This window comes from Mercurialis annua, linkage group LG4 (assembly GCF_937616625.2).
Source record: "Mercurialis annua linkage group LG4, ddMerAnnu1.2, whole genome shotgun sequence".
Classification (NCBI taxonomy): domain Eukaryota; kingdom Viridiplantae; phylum Streptophyta; class Magnoliopsida; order Malpighiales; family Euphorbiaceae; genus Mercurialis; species Mercurialis annua.
The window spans coordinates 35175724-35195079 of NC_065573.1; the positions used below are offsets into that span (position 1 = coordinate 35175724).

Sequence of the window (19356 nt, forward strand, 5' to 3'; positions counted from 1 at the left end):
TTCGTTTCAGATTTTGCAAATATGGCAGTCACATTTGCCATATTAGTAGTAACACATCAGTTTTCACATTAGTGGTAAATTTATATTCAAATAATATGATAGTTGTATATAAGCATGTAACCATGTCACATAATTTTTCTTGTCATTTATCATATTAAAAATTTACCAATGTGGTAGACAATTTGAATTTGGTCTCCGATGTCATTTTTCATAAAATTTGATTAGAGGCACTATCAATTAAATATAGATTTAAGTAACTGAAATTATATAAGCTAAACTTTGAAGATTAATTTATTATGTTAGATAAAATCTGGATACTAGATATGTTATTTTCCTGAATCATTCATAGAAGGTTAGAGATGTACATTTGTTTCTATTCCGGATCGAATCAAATTTAGAAGACTTAAAATAATTTACATCAACCCAAACCAATTTTTTTTGTTTAGTTGTACTAAAGTGAACCAATTTTGTTTACTTTTAAAACTGAACCAAATAATCAAATCAAGTTAAGTTTATTGATTTGCTTTGATTTATTTGGTTCAGTTTGATTTTTGCACAACCATAAAAAAACAGTAACTTTTTTTGGGTAACGAACCAAGCTGGGCCATTTTGAAAAGAGCATCAATTGCTAAGTTAATTTGCAAGGACAGGGATGGTAAAAACAAAGATTATTATATATAACATCCTCCATAAAAAAAAATAGGCTAAATCCATCTAGAGGCCCTTGTACTATAGTATTTTTGTTTAAAAAGCCCCTGTACTATTTTTTTGTTATTCAAGTCCCTCTACTTACATAATTTTTGATTTTTAGGTCCTTTTTTGGTTTTTTCCAGTCCCTTTACTTACAATTTTTTTGTTCCTCCAGTCTCTCAAAAGGACCTAAAAATCGGAATTTTGCCAAGTACAGGGACCTGAAGAACAAAAAAAATAGTACAAGGGCTTTTTGAATAAAAATGATATAGTAGAAGAGCCTCTAGATGGGTTTAGCCAAAAAAATATGAGGACAGTTTGAATAGTTTATGATATTTATAATTCAACCTATAAGATTAATCAATAAACTAGTTTAAACCGGTGAATTAACTTTGAAAGTTAATTAGATCAATTAAATTTAGACTATTATGCTACGGACTTTAATTGCTTCGTGTTGAGCTGAACCTTTAGAAGAAAAGGGATTCCGGTTAGCTATTATGAGGACGTCACAAATTTAAAAGAGATTAAATATAATATTCCATATTTAATTATAACATTCGCGACGAGGATGCCATAAATTTAAAATAGCATTAATGTAACATTTTATATTGACGATTTGAGAGTGGCTTGAGTGATTTACGATATTTAAAATAATTTGGATTTACTATTTTTGAGCACCTAATTAGACATAAAAATTGATTTGGTGTAGTTGTCTAGTTGAATTAGTTCTTCCAAAGAATGTTAGCATGTTGTTTAAGTTAATCAAGAATGTATACCATTTCACCACGTACTCGAAACGTGTTTGATGCCTCTAATTAATTTAATTTTTTTTTCACTATTTTTAGGTTCACTACAGAGGAATACTTTCTCCAATTTTGTTTTTCATTAGTGAAAAGACTTCTCCCAATTGGCTAGGACTCAAATGCATCCGTTAAATCAAGCTAGGGTTTGGTACAACATGTTTTCCGTACCTAAAAATTGTACATTAAAAATTAAAATGGCCATCAATCAATCATCATCTAAGCAATTAGTGGTTAGCTTTTTAAAACAAATTAGGTTAAAGTTTTTGGAGAATTTTCTTTCTTTTCTATATGTACTTTCCATTTAGGGACTTATAATATTAGGGTATGAAAACACCAAATCAAACCAAATAATCGAATTGAATAGACAAATTTAGTTGCAATCAGTTGTATACTATAAAAAAGATTTGGTTTTTCGGTTCGATCCGGTTTTAATATAAAAATTATTAAATTTTAGTGCAAATCATATCAAATAGCCAAACGAAATAGAAAATCAACCGAATTCGGTTTGGTTGATTTTATTATTTTTAGAAATTCAATTTAAATTAGTCTAAAAGGGTAAAAAGTTAATGTGTGGTTATATGCCTTAAGCACGTTAGGGTTAGTTTCTTTTTCTATTGGTTGGCCAATGATTCCAACATACACCTCTTGAAGAAAAAGTAAAAAAAAAAAAGGATGGAGATTTTTTTATAAGTTTTTTATGCTCATTCTTGAGTTGATATACACTTATATATAATTAGTGGGTGTCAAATAATTAATTTTGTTTCACTAAAAAAGAATCAGAATTTCTCTCTAGATTGATTATGATCATTGAATTTTGTTTTCTAACTATTTTTTTTATTTGAGAAAATGTTCCCCTCTTTGTCTTGCCATAACTAGGAAAATAATCATAATTCTGCGTTAAAAATTAAAGTCAATTCAAACCTAATTCTAACAGTGTTCAATTAGCATGTGACATGCTGCGTTAAAAATCAATTTATTATATATTTTAAAATAAAAAATAAACTAAAATTGTTAATATTGTTTTTTTATTTTAACGTACAAATATAAAGACTAAAATAATTCTACAAATTAAGCCTATCAATAAAGAATTTAATTTTATAAACTGAAATTATCTATTTCAAAAGTGATTTAATAAAAGAATAATTGTGAAATATATTTACAAAAGTCATTATATATATATATATAAATTATATAATAATAAAAATATTCTGTATTTTTGATTATTTTATTACTTGTATCTTAACCAGTTGCTTATTATTTAGTAGCTTAAACTTTGAAAGATCCTATATATATCTTTTGTTATATGACTTTCACTCTTTTTAAGTTTAATCTTCATAATTGCCCTTTTTTGAAAAAAACGAAAACAAATGTGTTGCATAGCTTAGTTCCTCCACGTATTTATTTATCTGGGGGTGGCAGTGTTTGATAAAATTAAAGATTAAATGTTGAAAAATTAAATATTAAATTTTAAAAGCTTACTGTATTAATTATTGAAAAAATTAATTGTTAAATGTTATAATCTGTTTGATAATTTTCATCACTGAAAATATCAAGTTCTCTCTTAAAATATATTTTTATTTTATGATATATATACTTATTAAAAAATATTAATTGTATAATATAAATTTCATAATATAATGTTTATGTACACATATAAATGTAAGGGTGTGATGTAACAATAGTTTTTTTTCATCAAACCAACTGATTTAACTTAAATCAAATTAACTGAAACTAAATTAACCGAAATGATCAAATCAACATCATTCTTAATACTACAAAACTAAATTGATATAGTTAGTTGGTGAATTTGATTAATTGATAAAAAAATAAAAAATAAATTTGGTTAATCAGAATTTTAGAAGGTATAAAAAAATTCTTCAAATTATTCAAAAAGGGCATATAAGCCCCTTTTAATTTTTTCCGGGGCTATTCGGATCCTCAATGTTATTAAATGGTGTAAATCCATCACACACAAAAATGTCTAAAATGTGAGGGATTAAATGTCTGAAAAATAAACAAAAAGGGTTTAAATTCTCTTTCGAACAATTTAAAGAGTTTTTTTTTGCAATATATTAAAACGTTGAGGGTTCAATTGGTTCAAAAAAATAAAAAGAAATTATATGTTCTTTTTAAATAATTTAAAGAGTCTTTTTGTACCTTTGCCAAATTTTAAACACTTAATCACTTACCAAATCAACAAATTTGTTTAACCAAATCAAACCGACCAATTAAGCAAACAATTGAACAAATAGGTCCTCCCATTAAATTTTTTCTCGCTATATTACCTTGTGTGGTTAATTCCATCTTAGCAGTACAAGCATCTATACTTTAGACAAGATGTAGGTCTAGGATCGAACTTGTCCTCCATTTTTGGGACTTTTTGAGGAATACTGCCTTTTTAATAAGGGTACCTATTTTCTCATAAAAAATTATATGTTCCTATATACTTTGATTAATTAATATGGTTATGATCCTTAGCACACTAAAAATATTTATGTATTATTCCCATCCTTTTTGACCCATTCGGTCAAAACCCTACTTTCCATTTTCCTCTATTATTAGTGTTTTATTATATATATATATATATATATATATATATATATATATATATATATATATATATATATATATCAATATCAATATCAATTGAATAATTAATAATTTCAATGTATGTTGATTATGCATATAATTGTTATTAGATAATATTTGTATAACAGCTTTGGTTTTTATAAATCATCAATATAGTGATTTTTGTCCTTTTAAATCATTAATTCATAATAACTTATTTTATAAAAATTAAAGTAACAATTAATTTAAAAATTAATGTCATCATAAATTAATTACAAATTAACTAATTCATTAAGTTTATAGGAATTGCGATTTTTTACTTTTATGGAATAAAAAGAGTAAATGTTTTAATGCTAGAAAAGAAGATTTATCAACATACAGTTGTAATTCATTTATTAAACATATATATTATTATTTTTTCATTTTTTTCTTCAGTTTGGTCCATTATTTTTTTGATATGCTGATTATATCCACAATTCGTTTAAAACTTATATGGTATAAGTTTCTAGGTTATTTGTATACAATTTATCCTACTCGGCATATGTAGCATCGCACCACATCAGCTACAAATGAGTAGGAGTGTAAATGAACCGAGCCGAGCCGAGCTTTGGAGTGTTCATGTTCGGCTCATTTAGCGAACAAGGTGTTCATGTTCGGTTCATGTTCAGTTGAGCTTTGAACGGAGTGTTCATGTTCAGTTCGTTTAGAATTTATAGTGTTCATGTTCGGTTCATGTTCAGCTCGTGTTCGTTCGTTTAGCTGCTTAACGAACAAGTTCGCGAACGAGCTCACGAACAAGCTTGATAAGTACTAAACGAACTCGTTCGCGAGCCCGCTTGTTTAGCTGATAAACAAACGAACACGAGCTGTTAAACGAACAAACACGAATATGAGACGAATAAATTAAAACAATCTAATCGAGCTCGTTCACGAATATGAGCTGAATAAATTAGAAACATAATTATATAAATTAATTTAAATATGAATTAGTTCGCGAACACCTAATCGAGATTCTAAACGAACTTGTTTTTGAACTATATACGAGCTCGTTCATGAACTTGTTCACGAACTCTTAATCGAGCTCGTTCATGAGTTTGTTCACGAACTCTTTTTCGAGCTGTTCGTGAACGAAAACGAGTCGAACACCACTATGTTCATATTCGGCTCGTTTAAATTAACGAGCATAAAATCAAGCTCGAGCTCGGTTCGTTTAAAATACGAACGAACATGAACCGAGCTCTTATCGAGTCGAACACCGAGCTGCTCGCGAACGGCTCGGTTCGTTTACACCCCTACAAATGAGGCATGAGTATACTTTATAACGTTAAAAAATAATTGACTAAATTAATAATTTTTAAATAATACCACAAATTTATTTTGTAATTTGTTGAATAATTTATCTTATTAACGAGTTTTACAATTTCAACTTCAAATTTAAATTTTAATAATATGATTTATTAATCTTTTATAATTCGAAATACCAGATAATTTTCTTAGTAAAAAAAATGCTAATATAGATGTCAAAAAATATATATTTTGGTGCCGCAGTAATATTTTTAATCAGAAAATAATTTGGTGTTACGAGCTATAAAAAGTTAATGGTTTGTATTTGACATTGCTAAAATTTAAAACTTATATAGCAATTATAGAATATGTTAAAGCTCATTGTTTCTTATAGAATTGGCCCTTTATTAAATAATCTATATTTATCCCTAATCACAAAAAAAATACCAAATTTTTGCACCTCAAGTTATAACCTAACTTTTAAAAATTAGCAGGAATAGCTGGGATATTATGTGTCATTTGTAGCCATTTCGAATCGAACCGATTTTTTACTAGCATGTCGGCTTTATCACTGCCAACTCAACGAATAGCTGACATGATAACAACCCTAATCTAACCAAACCACACGATGAACCACATAATAATGCAACCAAAATCAAACCCAACATTAAATGAATTAATTATATTATTATAAAATTTATATATATTTAAAAATTATTAATATTTCTTAACTAACATTAATTTGAAATTCTGATTAATTTAATTAAGCGTAAATATAATAAATTTATTTTATGATATATTTGATAAATATATAATAATTTTTTGTAATTTTTTTTTTAAAAATTATATAAATAAAAAACCGTTATATTCATTGATAAAAAAAATAAATTTATAAAAATTTATCCCGAGTCTTTATATTTATCCAGATATAAAATTTATCCTGGGATTTAGCCTTTGTCATCCTCCAATCCTGCTGCTGCCCTCCCCCATTCCGTCAAATGCTGACGAGAAAGTTGTTGGTGGTGGAGACCTTCTCAAAAGAACAATGTTGTTCTTCTTTTTTGGAAAAACCCAACAAAGTTCGTCTTCCTTCAGAAAAACGAGGTGGGGGTGACCAGCGGGGTTGAAGTGGTGGCATTTTGACGTTAAAAGGTAAGAAAAAAAGTATAAATCGGGTTTAATTAAATTAATTAATTAAAATTTTAAATTAGTTTTAATAAATTAATAAAATAAAATTATTAGATTTAAGTTTAATTAGATTTAATTAAATTAATTATAATTATAATTTTATTAGAAAATATGGATAATTTTTAAATGTATATAAATTTATAATAATATGATTAATTGATTTAATTTAAAAATTCAGTTTGATTTTAGTTGAGTTATTATGTGGTTCATCAATATAATTTGGTTAGATTAGGGATGCAATTGTAACAACTATTCGTTGAATTGGTAGTGACGTGACTGATATGTTAGCAAAAAAATTGGTTCGTTTTAAAAGTAACTTAAAAAAAATACAATATTTTAGAACTGGATTTTTTTTTAATTTTTGAAGTTTTAACCGATTATCGTGTAAATGTTTAATGTTTTTTTTATTAAGCTAGACCTGGCAATTCGTGTCTGCGGGTCATAAACGGGTCAAACCCGTTTAGATACGAACACGATTAGCCTAAACACGACACGATTATTAATCGGGTTTAATATACAAAACCCAAACACGACACGGATATTACACGGGTTACATGACACGACACGTAAAAACACGTTTATCTAAACGTGTCAATGTATTAACCCGTTTAAGTGACACGTTTAAACCCGTTTAATTATTTAACTATTTTTTTTAATTTATTTAATATAATATTAAAAGAATTATTACTAAATTTTGAGATAAATACTATTTTAATTGTATATAATATAAATAATTTAATTAAAATTAAGAATTTAATAATATTTAAATTATAAAAATAAATAATATTTAAGTAAAACTAATTTACCGTGTTTAAACGGGTTAGGCGTGTATAACCCGTTTAAACACGAAATTAAACGTGTCATAAACGGGTTGACCCGTTTATGACCCAACCCCATTTACATCAAATCCAAACCCGTTTAACTTCGTGTCATGTCATATCATTTAATCGTGTCGTGTCTAAAATTGCCAGGTCTAGATTAAGCCTTATAATTATTATAATATTTGATGGTTAATTAATATAAATATATTTATATACTCACTAAATAAAATTAATTTTAAGATTTAATAATACATCCAATTTCAATAACCTTGCCTTTAAATATGTTGAGTAACAACATTAGGATTCTTTTTATACAAACTTTCCGCCATCGATGACATTTTTCAGATCTTTATTTTAACTTTGATTACATTTCCGAACAAATACCTTTACCCCAAGTTCTTGCTTTCGAGTAGTTTAATTTAATTAGTAAATGATTAGATAAGTTTTACGCACCGACTGATCCCCAATCACTACCATTAGTTAGATTAGTGCCAAATTCATTCTTCTTCTATCGAACATATTCAAAGATGATACAGATAATTAGCAAGAGATTCTTCGTCAAATTGATTCTACACACTACCCTTTTTAAGATTTATATTTAAAAAAAAATACCATCCTTTTTTTTATAGTAAATATAGAAATTACTAATTTAATTTTTTTGTAGCTTTCGGTTGGATTCGATCCATGCATATGGTTATTAATCCACTTATCTTTTATTAATATCTTCGCATGTTCAATGCATTGTAATAATCTTTATATGTTAAGTGTATGTTTATATTCATAGTATGTTTAATAACTTTCGGTATGCAATTTAGGAAACAAAAAATGAAATTACAGGATATAGAAGCTTAAAGTATACTGTAGATATTATTTTAATTAAGGGTAATGTTAAATAAATTTATATATTATATTTGTTTCTCAATTTAATCAGAAATTTTAAAATGTCTTAATTGTATGCTGAAAATTTCTTTTTTTTCTCAATTCGCACTTATTCATTGGTGTTATTTTACTGAGGTGGATATCATTTTGGGCAGTCACGTCATCATATTATGAATTGTCATTATTTTAATGACGTGTCATTATATGATACGCTTAGTTCACGGATGACGTGGTGGACTGAGTCTACCTAAAAATTTCTCTTTGCCTCTATTAGTGATAATGAAATTTTTCATAAAGTTTATTTGAATGACTAAATAAAGGGTAAAAGGAGAAGTTCAACGTAACAATACTCTAAAAATAAAAATGATTTTTTTTTCAAAATGGATTTATCCAAAATAAAATATAGACTTTTAAAATGGGACAGAAAGAGTAGTAATTTTTTATTTTCCAACAAAAAAAATAATACTAATATCGTAATAGCCCGTTGGAATTTTTTAGAAACCGTTTGAATTGAGGATTTTGGAGAAACAAAATCCATAGATTTTGCATAATCCTTGAATTTCATCAAAATTATTCTAAATATATTTCTATAAATTTATAAGTTTTAGGGTTAACTTCAAAAAAAAATCATGAATTTTACATGTTTTTCCATTTTAATCACGCAGTTTAAATTTTCTCATTTTCATGCACGAACTATCATTTTTTTTTCTCAAATTCATGCACGGTGCTGAGATGGCACTCATTCGTTGGTGTAAAATGGCCTCCACCTCAGCAAATTATACCAATGGAGCCGTGACACCTCAGCACCATGCATGAACTTGAGAAAAAGTAATAGTTCGTGTATGAAATTGAGAAAATTTAAACTATATGATTAAAATGAGAAAACATGTAAAGTTAGTGAATTTTTATAACATTAACCATAAATTTTAAATTGTGAAATTTATAAATTCATAAATTTCATATTTTATTAGTTTAAAATTCATCATTTCTTCAAAAAAAATTAATGTAAACGGTTCCTATTTTGTTTTTTTTTAAAAGAACAATTCCTAAGAAAAGAAAGCTAATGCTCGAATATATTAACGGTCATTTAATTGAATTTAGCAGTTAACTAAACAAGGTAAATGAATATCAGAGTTTGCTGTCAGGATACACTTTACTGCACTGCCATAATTTGTTGGATTTACAATTTCCAAAATAAATAAATATTGGAAGTCAAATCAATTCTCATTAATTCATTACTCATTCTTTCCTAAATAACTTTTCAACACGTATCCTGATTGTGTAGAGGTCATTATTTTTATTCCAACTTTTATGAGATCTTATATACCCAAATTTGCTATGTTTTTTTCTTCTATAATGACCCAATTTAGCTAATTTTGTTGTTAAGAATCTATATTTTCCGTTGATGCTAGAAATTCAGGGGGAAATAAAACTATAATTCTAACAAGACTACCATAGTCTCAGTCTATATCAATATTTGAAGAATTTTGAGATAGATATAGTTTATCAAGCTGTCAAACTGTCTATCACTTTAAAATATATTATTAAATGCTTAAAACCTCTAACAAATAAAATGGCATTGGTGTTATTTTTTGAATGATGTATTTTAAAATAATTGGCTCAGTTTATGTGATAGTCTATTAAAAAACATTCACTATATGACGGGGACATAGCATATTAATTAAATATTATAGTGATTTTCTAACCACATTTTCTCAACTTGAAATCTTCGTTTTATCATACAAGGGTGGATACTCACGGACGTACATATTTTGATAAATGATTATTTACCTTTTCAATTTAAATTTCCAATTAAGTATTTTTAACATATAATTTATTAATGTAACTGTATTATCTACTAGTATTATAAAATCATAATCAAATATTTATTGTTTAAAATTGTTTTATTTAGTTTATAGAAAAAAATTATGTATCCACCACCCATGATAGACTTGGGAGAAATTTTTTTTTTTATAAAAATAGAGAAATATATTTGAACCTCAAATTTCAATTTAAAATCTCACACAAAAAAATAAAAGAAAAATTGACGATTTCTTTTCTTCTTTTTCATACAAATTAACATTTTGGTCAATGCGGACTATTTTTTCCATTATGTTAGCATTAATTTTTTTTATTCAATTAGCACAAAATTATTTTATTTTTTTGGATTTTTTGATCTTTTTTTATTAATGTTATTTTAGTGTAGTAAAGATTTAATTTTTTATGTTATTTTAATCAGACTCATATATATTTCATAGTCGATTTGTAATTTGGGATAATCAATGAATGGAGTGAAAGATTGTTGAATTGCACAATTAAAAAACTGTTTCAACACGATGGAAGAATATAAATTTAATGTTTTTATTATTTGATATAAAAATATTTTTCACTTTCTAAATATATTTTTATATAGCATTTAATTAAATTTGATTTCTATTTATATATGTCTCTACCACCACTGATTTAAGTATTGGTATAATTATAAAACATATGAAACAAAATTAAAATATTAGAATTCACAAATTATACATGATAAACAAAATTTTCATCTCAACATCTTTTTAACGTTAAGCTCAGAATTAAAATAAAGAATTCTTCCTCTTGTCAAAACAATTCAAACTCCACTTTTCTCTTTAATATATGAGTAATGTTAATTAACCCATTTTTTTATTGTACTATTTAACGTGACAATTAAAGAGTTTTTTTTTAATAATACATTTCGAAAAAGAAAAATAAAACATTGTCATTTAAGGAGAAAAATAAAAGATGATCCAAAAAAATGTTACAAAACATTTTTCTCCTTATATGTTTAAACATTACTACAACATAACCTTATAGTAGATCTTTTTATATATATACAAATATATGATCTCTTAACACTTCACTAATTAAAAAAAACTTATAAATAACACTACATAGCTCTCTCATTTTTCTCTCAATCTCCTAAACCATTATAAATCTAGAGAGAGAAAGAGTTAGAGAGAGAGAGAGGATGATGATGGTTATAACAAGTGTGTTAGTTATATTCTTGTCTATACTGTTTAAAGTTGCATATGATACCATCTCATGTTACTTCTTCACTCCCAGACGCATCAAGAACTTCATGGAAAAACAAGGAGTGCGTGGTCCTCAACCTCGCCCTCTTACCGGAAACATCTTAGACATGGCGTCGTTAGTTTCTCAGTCCACTTCCAAAGACTGTCCTAATATCCACCATGACATCGTCGGTCGTCTTCTTCCACATTTCCTCACCTGGTCTAAACAATACGGTATATATTTTCTCTCTCTCTCTCTCTATATATATGTATAAATATGTGTGTATATTCACATATTTGATATTTTTATTATTTGGGCAGTCTTAAATTTGCTTATTTTGATTTGGGGTTTGTTTAAATTTATTTATTTTTGTGTGTAGGGAAAAGGTTTATATATTGGCATGGGATTGAGCCGCGCATGTGCTTGACAGAGACGGAATTAATCAAAGAACTGATGACCAAGTACAGTACTAAAGCTGGTAAATCATGGCTGCAACAGCAAGGTTCGAAACATTTTATAGGCCGTGGTTTGTTAATGGCTAACGGTGATAATTGGTATCATCAACGCCATATTGTTGCGCCAGCATTCATGGGAGACAGACTCAAGGTACTTATAACTTTTAATATTTACAATTCAAAACCCAAACTTTCATTCTTTTGCAATCTAAGTCACCTACTGATTTAATTTGGATTTGATTGGGTTAGAGCTATGCGGTGCACATGGTGGAATGCACCAAGGGGATGCTTGAATCGCTACAAAATGCTGTAAACTCAGGACAAACTGAGTTTGAGATAGGTGAACACATGACTCGACTCACTGCTGATATAATTTCAAGAACAGAGTTCGGTTGCAGTTATGAGAAAGGGAAGCAAATATTTCATTTATTAACGGAACTTCAGCGTCACTGTGCTCAAGCTAGCAGGCATTTATGCTTTCCTGGTAGCCGGTAAGTCTGTCTCTTAACGGTCAATTCTTGTTTCAAGAATTGAAATATTATGATTCTATTGTCTAATTAGGAATTAAGAAAAGTATTCATTTTATTTTTGGTGGTCAGTTTTAGTTTGCTTTAATGGATTCCATCTGTTTCTGGTCATTCTTCTTCTTTTTGTTTATCGATTTCACACTTTGTTGTTTGAGCAAATGAAAAGGGAAAGGAAAAGGAAAGTTTTGTCCCTATATTTCTCTCCTAAGTCTTAACTAGTCCTTCATCTTTTCTTTTCCTTTTCTCATTTCTCCTACTGCCAAAGAAGGCACTAATTTGTTATTCATTCTTTGAGATTGGCCAAAGATTCCTTTGATTCGTTTTGATATTATAAGAATTGGATTTTGGATATTTAAAAAATTTGGTTAAGTTTTAGTGTAAATCAAAAACAAAAACTAATAGATCAAACCAAAATATCAACTGAACCAACTTAGTTAAGTTCGTCTTCTAAAAAAAATTAGAATCTTAATATGGTTATATTCAGTTCAGTACTATTATAACCGAGTGCACATCCTGAAATGTGACTCGTCTAGATGCAAGTGTAATAAATCAATATAAATATAATAAACCGCCGCGTTATAAGATTTGTTGCTCTGGTATATTTTTTTATAATTAGAATCCGATGATTATATTTTGACGGTATATTTTTATTTTATTTGACAGATTTTTTCCTAGTAAGTACAATAGAGAGATAAAATCATTGAAGATGGAAGTGGAAGAATTGCTAATGGAGATAATACAAAGTAGGAAAGATTGTGTAGAAATTGGAAGGAGTAGTAGTTATGGGAATGATTTATTAGGAATGCTACTAAATGAGATGCAAAATAAAAGAGAAAATGGGTTCAGTTTGAATTTTCAATTGATAATGGATGAATGCAAAACTTTTTTCTTTGCTGGACATGAAACTACTGCTCTATTGCTGACCTGGACAGTCATGCTTCTTGCTAGCAATCCTACTTGGCAACAAAGAGTTAGAGATGAGGTTCTTCAAGTTTGCAATGGTCAAACTCCCTCCATTGACCATCTTCCCAAACTCACCTTGGTAAGTACATTTTTTGCTTTTTTTTACCATCTATATATATATATATATAAATTATAACAGTAAAATTGTTGCCATAAAACCGTCACAAATTCTTTCTATAAAAAACAGAGATTTGCTAATCTATTTTTTCTCCATTTTTGTCTTTATTTTTGGTAATGGTTAGAAAATATAGAAAGGTATACTAAAAGAGAAGAGTGCATATTATCTTCCTAATTAAAAAAAATATGTAGACTAAAATTTAACAATTTTTATTCACACATTTTAGCATATACCTCTACATACAAAGGCGGATCTAGGAAGAGCGTATAGTGCACAATTGATCACCTTAATATTTTGATTATTTGAAAGATATGAATATGTAATCTAATAATATTGTAGTTTTTCTGCAGTAAAATCATAAGCACTGCCCACCTTAAAATTTATGTTTTGTCAATTTTGTCCATTTTACAAATTTTCAATACAAATTTATTCATTTTATAAACAATTTTTGGATCCGCCACTGCCTACATATATGATTGACCCAAATTTTAATGAAAAAATTAGTGTCTTAAGCTTCACAATGAAAGGTAATACTTAACTTAAAATGAACTATAGTGGAAAACCCAATATTTTAAATTAAGAAAAATTATATATATTTAGGTGTAAGTTGTGCTCTCTTCCCATGTCCACCTGTTTTTTCTTTTGACCCTTTTAGTAAATTTGCCTCTTCATACATAAATATATACATAAAATAAAGTGAATAGGCTGCCTTTTTGGTTGGCTTAAGCTAGTTTGATAATGTGAGTTGCTTATACAGGATGTAGTAGGGTATCCTATACAAGACAATACTTCATGCCTCTCCACTTCCCAATTTGTTTTATCCTAAAATCTTGCTTTAGTTCCAATGATTAATCATTTCATTACACCCTAGCTAATTGCCTTGCTTACCTTAATCATCAACTTAATTTACCCTCATAAAGTTGGGTCAACCCATTAGCCTAATCTTAGGATGGTCAAGTAAAAGTAAACTTTAATAATTTATTTATTTTTGCAACTAGTTGGGTAGTGATCAAAACTTTAATATTATTGCATAACTCACGTTTTATTAGACCTTTGAAACATTAAAAATATACTTTCATATTTTGAGTTAGACTATATATAAGTGAATTATAAATATTAGAAAAGGAAATAATAATAATAAAATAAGTATTTTTCGAAAGTATTTTCAGATTTCTTACTTAAATTGTGATTATGGGCGGAATTAATTTTCCAGTTCTGCCACTAATTATGGTGTTAATTATAATAAATTGATTTATTTTCTTTTAAAATTGTGCAGCTAAATATGGTGATAAATGAATCACTAAGGCTATATCCACCAGCAACAGTACTACCAAGAATGGCATTTGAAGACATAAAACTTGGAGATCTTCACATTCCAAAAGGATTATCCATTTGGATTCCTGTTCTTGCAATTCATCACAGTGAAGAATTATGGGGAAAAGATGCAAATGAATTCAATCCCGACAGATTCGCATCAAAAACATTCGCTCCCGGCAGACATTTTATGCCATTTGCAGCCGGACCCCGAAACTGTATCGGCCAAACTTTTGCCATGATGGAAGCAAAAATAATTTTAGCCATGTTGATTTCTAAATTTAGCTTCAATATTGCAGACACTTATCGCCATGCTCCTGTTATTGTCTTGACCATTAAACCTAAGTATGGTGTTCAAGTTTGTCTTAGCCCCCTTTGATTTCATAGTAATCCCAAAAATATTTTTGAAGTTATAGAGGAAGAGAGAGTTTAATTAGTGGCATGAGGGAGTCTTGATTAATTAGAGTTAATTGAGCTTACTTTGATAAAGATGGTCACAAATTGTTATTTTATTTTGGGGTTTGTATTATTTTAGTCAAGAGATAGACATGGAATTATGCTTTAAGCATGTAAACAAAGGTGATAGTTATTAATAATATATCAAAGGAAACTTAGACATTGATTTGCTTTACTTTTTGTATATTTGTATATGTAATTGTTTATGCTAGCTAACCCAATGTACTACTTAAAATCAATTAATTAATTTAAGGGAGTCCTCAAGAAAATATTAATTTAAATGGGGTAATTTTCATCGGATCTCCCTTAATTGTTGTTTCTCTCCCATCATAGTCCCTAAAATTTGTTTCATAATTATATTATTTCATAACCTCTATTTTGTATTAGTATTATTTTTAACATTAGTCTAATTTCATTTCCATCAAAATTGGTAATGTGAAAGTCATCTAGACTTATATTTGGTTGGACAAATTTTCAAATAAAATTGTATAATATGACTTATATATAGGACTCCAAGTGCATGTCGCATCATTAAATTTGACAGAAACAAAGATATCGTCGCATCAGGGACAAACCTAATACAAAATAAAATTTAAGAAAAACTTATATTTACAAACTAAAGTCTAGGGACTATAATAGAAGAGAGACAAAAGTTGAAGGATTGTCATTAAAATTATCCATAAAAAGGAGCATAAACATGCTTAAGAGGTCAAAACCCTTATTAATTAACAAAGGGTCATGATAAAAAGCTAAGTGCTTTTCAGATAAGAGCAAGATGCTCATTAAAATTTAAAAAAATGAAAGAAATCAAAACTATTTGTGAGGTAAAAAGGGATTTCTTTTTAGTTTTGATGCTCATTGCAATGATAGCTTGATTCTTCTAAAACATCTTTTCTTCCATTAAAACCTTGATTTTATTTAAGTGCTCAACTTTCCACACTGAAAGAAAAAATTATAATAAAATAATTAGACAACTTGCACATTTGAATTTGACTAATTAAAGGTAGGGTTATGATTTTTTTCCCTTCTGCCAACCTATTAGGTGTGTATACTTGCACCAATCTTTGATTCTGCTCTTTCCACTACTCATATATCTCTACTTTTTTTTTAATTGTAAAAATAATTTCATTAAATTCTGATTGACCAACCATTATATATAAAATAAAATAATTTAAAAGACACACTCAAAAAAAATCATAAAAGTCAATAATTTGTTTTTTCTAAAATATATAAACTATCAAATAAATTTTATTATTAGCATAATAAAAAAACACATGCTATCTTTAATCAAACTAAAACAGTTATGTAATATCAAACTAATAAAATTATAAAGTAAACAATTATTTATAATTTTTGAATTAAAAATAGATTAATTTTTATTGTCAGAATATTACCATCTTTAAACGAATGAATATTTCTATTCTAATTTCATCGTTTTAGTTTCTAACTACATCTACTATAAATTTATTTATCTAAAATAATATACGTTGTTATTAAACATATTGTTAGCTGAATTTGAAGCATTTTGATTATGTGTACATTTGAATGTTAGCATTATTGCTAGATATATAATTTTAATTAGATATGTGAGTTTGAAATTTTAATTTCTCTATTATTATTGAAATTAAAAGATATATATATATATATATATATGTGTGTGTGTGTGTGTGTGTGTGTGTTTATATATATTATAACAAAAATAAATAAGAAATGAAGCAATCAAGCTAAAAGTTTAATACACGTGAATAAAGAAATTTAGTATGAAGTGAAAGAAAATTTGGATTCAGAAGAGCAAATTAAAGTGATGAAAATTACAACACTTGAAAAGTGTGGCTGTTCTTTCCGGTATTTAGGACAAATATTTAAGATTTTTTTGCCAATCACCGATAAAAGTTATTTTATTGCTTTTGATAGAATTAAGGGAAAAAGGTCATCCATGTGCCTTTCATTAATTGGCTCATACAAATAGTCACGTGTCACGTATCAAATGAATAGTTTATATACGTGGTGGACTTGGTTCATCTAATAATTTCTCCTAATTTAGAGTCAAAATCAAATAAGCTTTTAAAAACCAGAAAGGTTCAGCTGTTCCCCTAACAATTGAAATTTTGAACAAACAAGCCCCGCAGTTAAATCCTGTCTCTAACTCTATTACTTTAATCCTACGTGGCTATATTTTAACTGTTGCCCTTAATGACATGTCCATTAAAGGAAAGAGTGATCCATGCTCTTATGGTTTGCGATCATAATCAAGTAAATTCTCAACGTCCGAAAAAATTCAACTGTAGCTCAGTATTTGAAATTTTGAACAAGCAGACCCCCTTCTTTGACACCGTCTCTAATTTCATAACTTCAATCCTACGTGACTATTTTTGCATAACAAGATATTATATAACGAAAAATTAGTTTAGAAAGAGATTTTACCTTGTAATTTTGGCAGCTATGGAACCTCCGCCCAAGGTTTCTTTTGGCCTAATATGTATACTTTGGTGCAATACGATTTCCAGAGCATTTGCACTACTTGATGCGATTTTCATAGGTGTATTTGATATTGTTATTTCTTTGTGTATTATTGATGAAAACCGCAAAAGTACGGTATTGCTACAAGTAAGAGAATAGACTATAAATTCAGGTTGTCGAACTCACGAGGACAATCAATTTGGTGAGAAAGATTTCAACTTATGTCTTTCATTCGTTTAGTAAAAGGAATTTGAGAAGATTAACAATTAAATTAAACAATTAAATCAAACCAACTCAACAAACGATAATCAAACAAACGCTTAAAAGCAATTAACTAATGACTATTAAAGCAAATATAGATTACGGGTAATCAAGCGGATAAAAATGTTCAAGGGTTGATACTTGCAAATAATCATGTAAATCATGGATAACGAATATCATGGCATACAATAAGAACCGAGTTGTTTTGAAAAGCATCAGTTCCCACTCTCTCAAACTTTAAAGAATGACAAAACTATTAATCAACAACCAATTAATGCCTAATTCACTCTCGTGTCACTAAACACAATCAATCAATCAACAAGTAATTAATAATCCAACTCAACGGTTACCTAACTCCTAACCCGCTCACACAGTGGTATGGCTTAGGTTTCTAATCATTTGTTCTATCTAATTAACCATCTCTCAATGCATTAACCAAACGCAAAACATGTTTTAGGAGATTAATTTAAAACAAGCATTATATTCAATGATTAGAATTATAAACAAGTCATTCCATTCATTCCCATAACCAACAATCATAAGTTCTAATGAATCCCCAAACTAGGGGATTAATTAGCTATTCATATTAACACAAATATAAATAAGACAATAATATAAAGAATAAAACATAATTAAATAATGATTATCTAGAGATTCGTCAAATACGGAATAATAAAATTCAATTGATAATAATAATTTTCAATCCCGACACAAGAACAATCACTAAACTAAGATCAAAATGCTGGAAATAAATGTGGAGGCTACAAAAACCTCAAAGTAAGTGTTTGCCCTAAAATAAAATAAAAGGGTGCCTTATATATAGGCCTTATCTAAAAGAGAAACAAAAACATCATAGTGCAAGTCTATTAATGGACTAAAAAGGAAGTGGTCCTCGACTCTTTTCTTGTTTAAAATGATTTTCAGCTTTTTAAATGACATTCTTGATCGAGAAGGTAGGTTTTCGATCGAGACCTTCATTAAATTGATGCTTCTCTTTTTGAACCAGCTCTTCAAGAAACTTTTGCCCATTTTTCTCTTCATGTATCAATCGAGACACAAGTTTATCAATTGAGACATGAGTTATTTCCCATCTCGAACAAGAAAGGTTTACACGAACGAGACACCATTTTCTGTTGTACAACCACTAATTTCAAAACTTCATAACCCGATGTAGAAACCTTTAAATGAGTTGATTCTTGAACCCCTGAAAAGTTTAGGATGTCTTACTTTATTTCTTATGAAGAACACAAACTAGTTAAAAGTCTATGACTATTTCAAAATTGTCAAATAGTGTATCAATTTGCCAAAAAAAAAATTGGTTATTTATATTGTCAAACTTTAAAATTCATGTTATAATTGCAAATTAGAGTAAAATATGTGATTTAATTTGCAATTAAACCAATATAAAATAAATTGTATTCAACTCTTGACACAGACTAGAATGGGCTTACTAAGAAAATGTACGGGGAAGATCTTCACGTGTACATGAGAAGTATATAAATAAGAATCTCATTTTATTGTATAAAATTAAAC

The 19356-nt window shown here is 27.8% G+C and overlaps 1 protein-coding gene across 1 annotated transcript; it reads left to right on the forward strand.

Annotated features, from left to right (window-relative positions):
• Positions 1 to 11158: 11158 nt before the first annotated feature.
• On the forward strand, positions 11159 to 15277 carry LOC126676529 (cytokinin hydroxylase). The gene is made up of 5 exons (XM_050370746.2): positions 11159 to 11502; positions 11649 to 11875; positions 11974 to 12215; positions 12915 to 13293; positions 14609 to 15277. Exons 1-5 carry the CDS (start codon positions 11226 to 11228, stop codon positions 15023 to 15025), a joined length of 1542 nt encoding a protein of 513 aa, XP_050226703.1. The 5' UTR covers positions 11159 to 11225; the 3' UTR covers positions 15026 to 15277.
• Positions 15278 to 19356: the final 4079 nt, after the last annotated feature.

What these genes read in the sequence shown, in the direction of transcription:
- LOC126676529 (XM_050370746.2), top strand. Translation starts at nt 11,226, where the DNA reads ATGATGATGGTTATAACAAGTGTGTTAGTTATATTCTTGTCTATACTG. An exon ending in TTATGCTTTCCTGGTAGCCG is followed by an intron (nt 12,216 to 12,914) that starts GTAAGTCTGTCT and finishes TTTATTTGACAG; the next exon opens with ATTTTTTCCTAGTAAGTACA. An exon ending in ATCTTCCCAAACTCACCTTG is followed by an intron (nt 13,294 to 14,608) that starts GTAAGTACATTT and finishes AAAATTGTGCAG; the next exon opens with CTAAATATGGTGATAAATGA.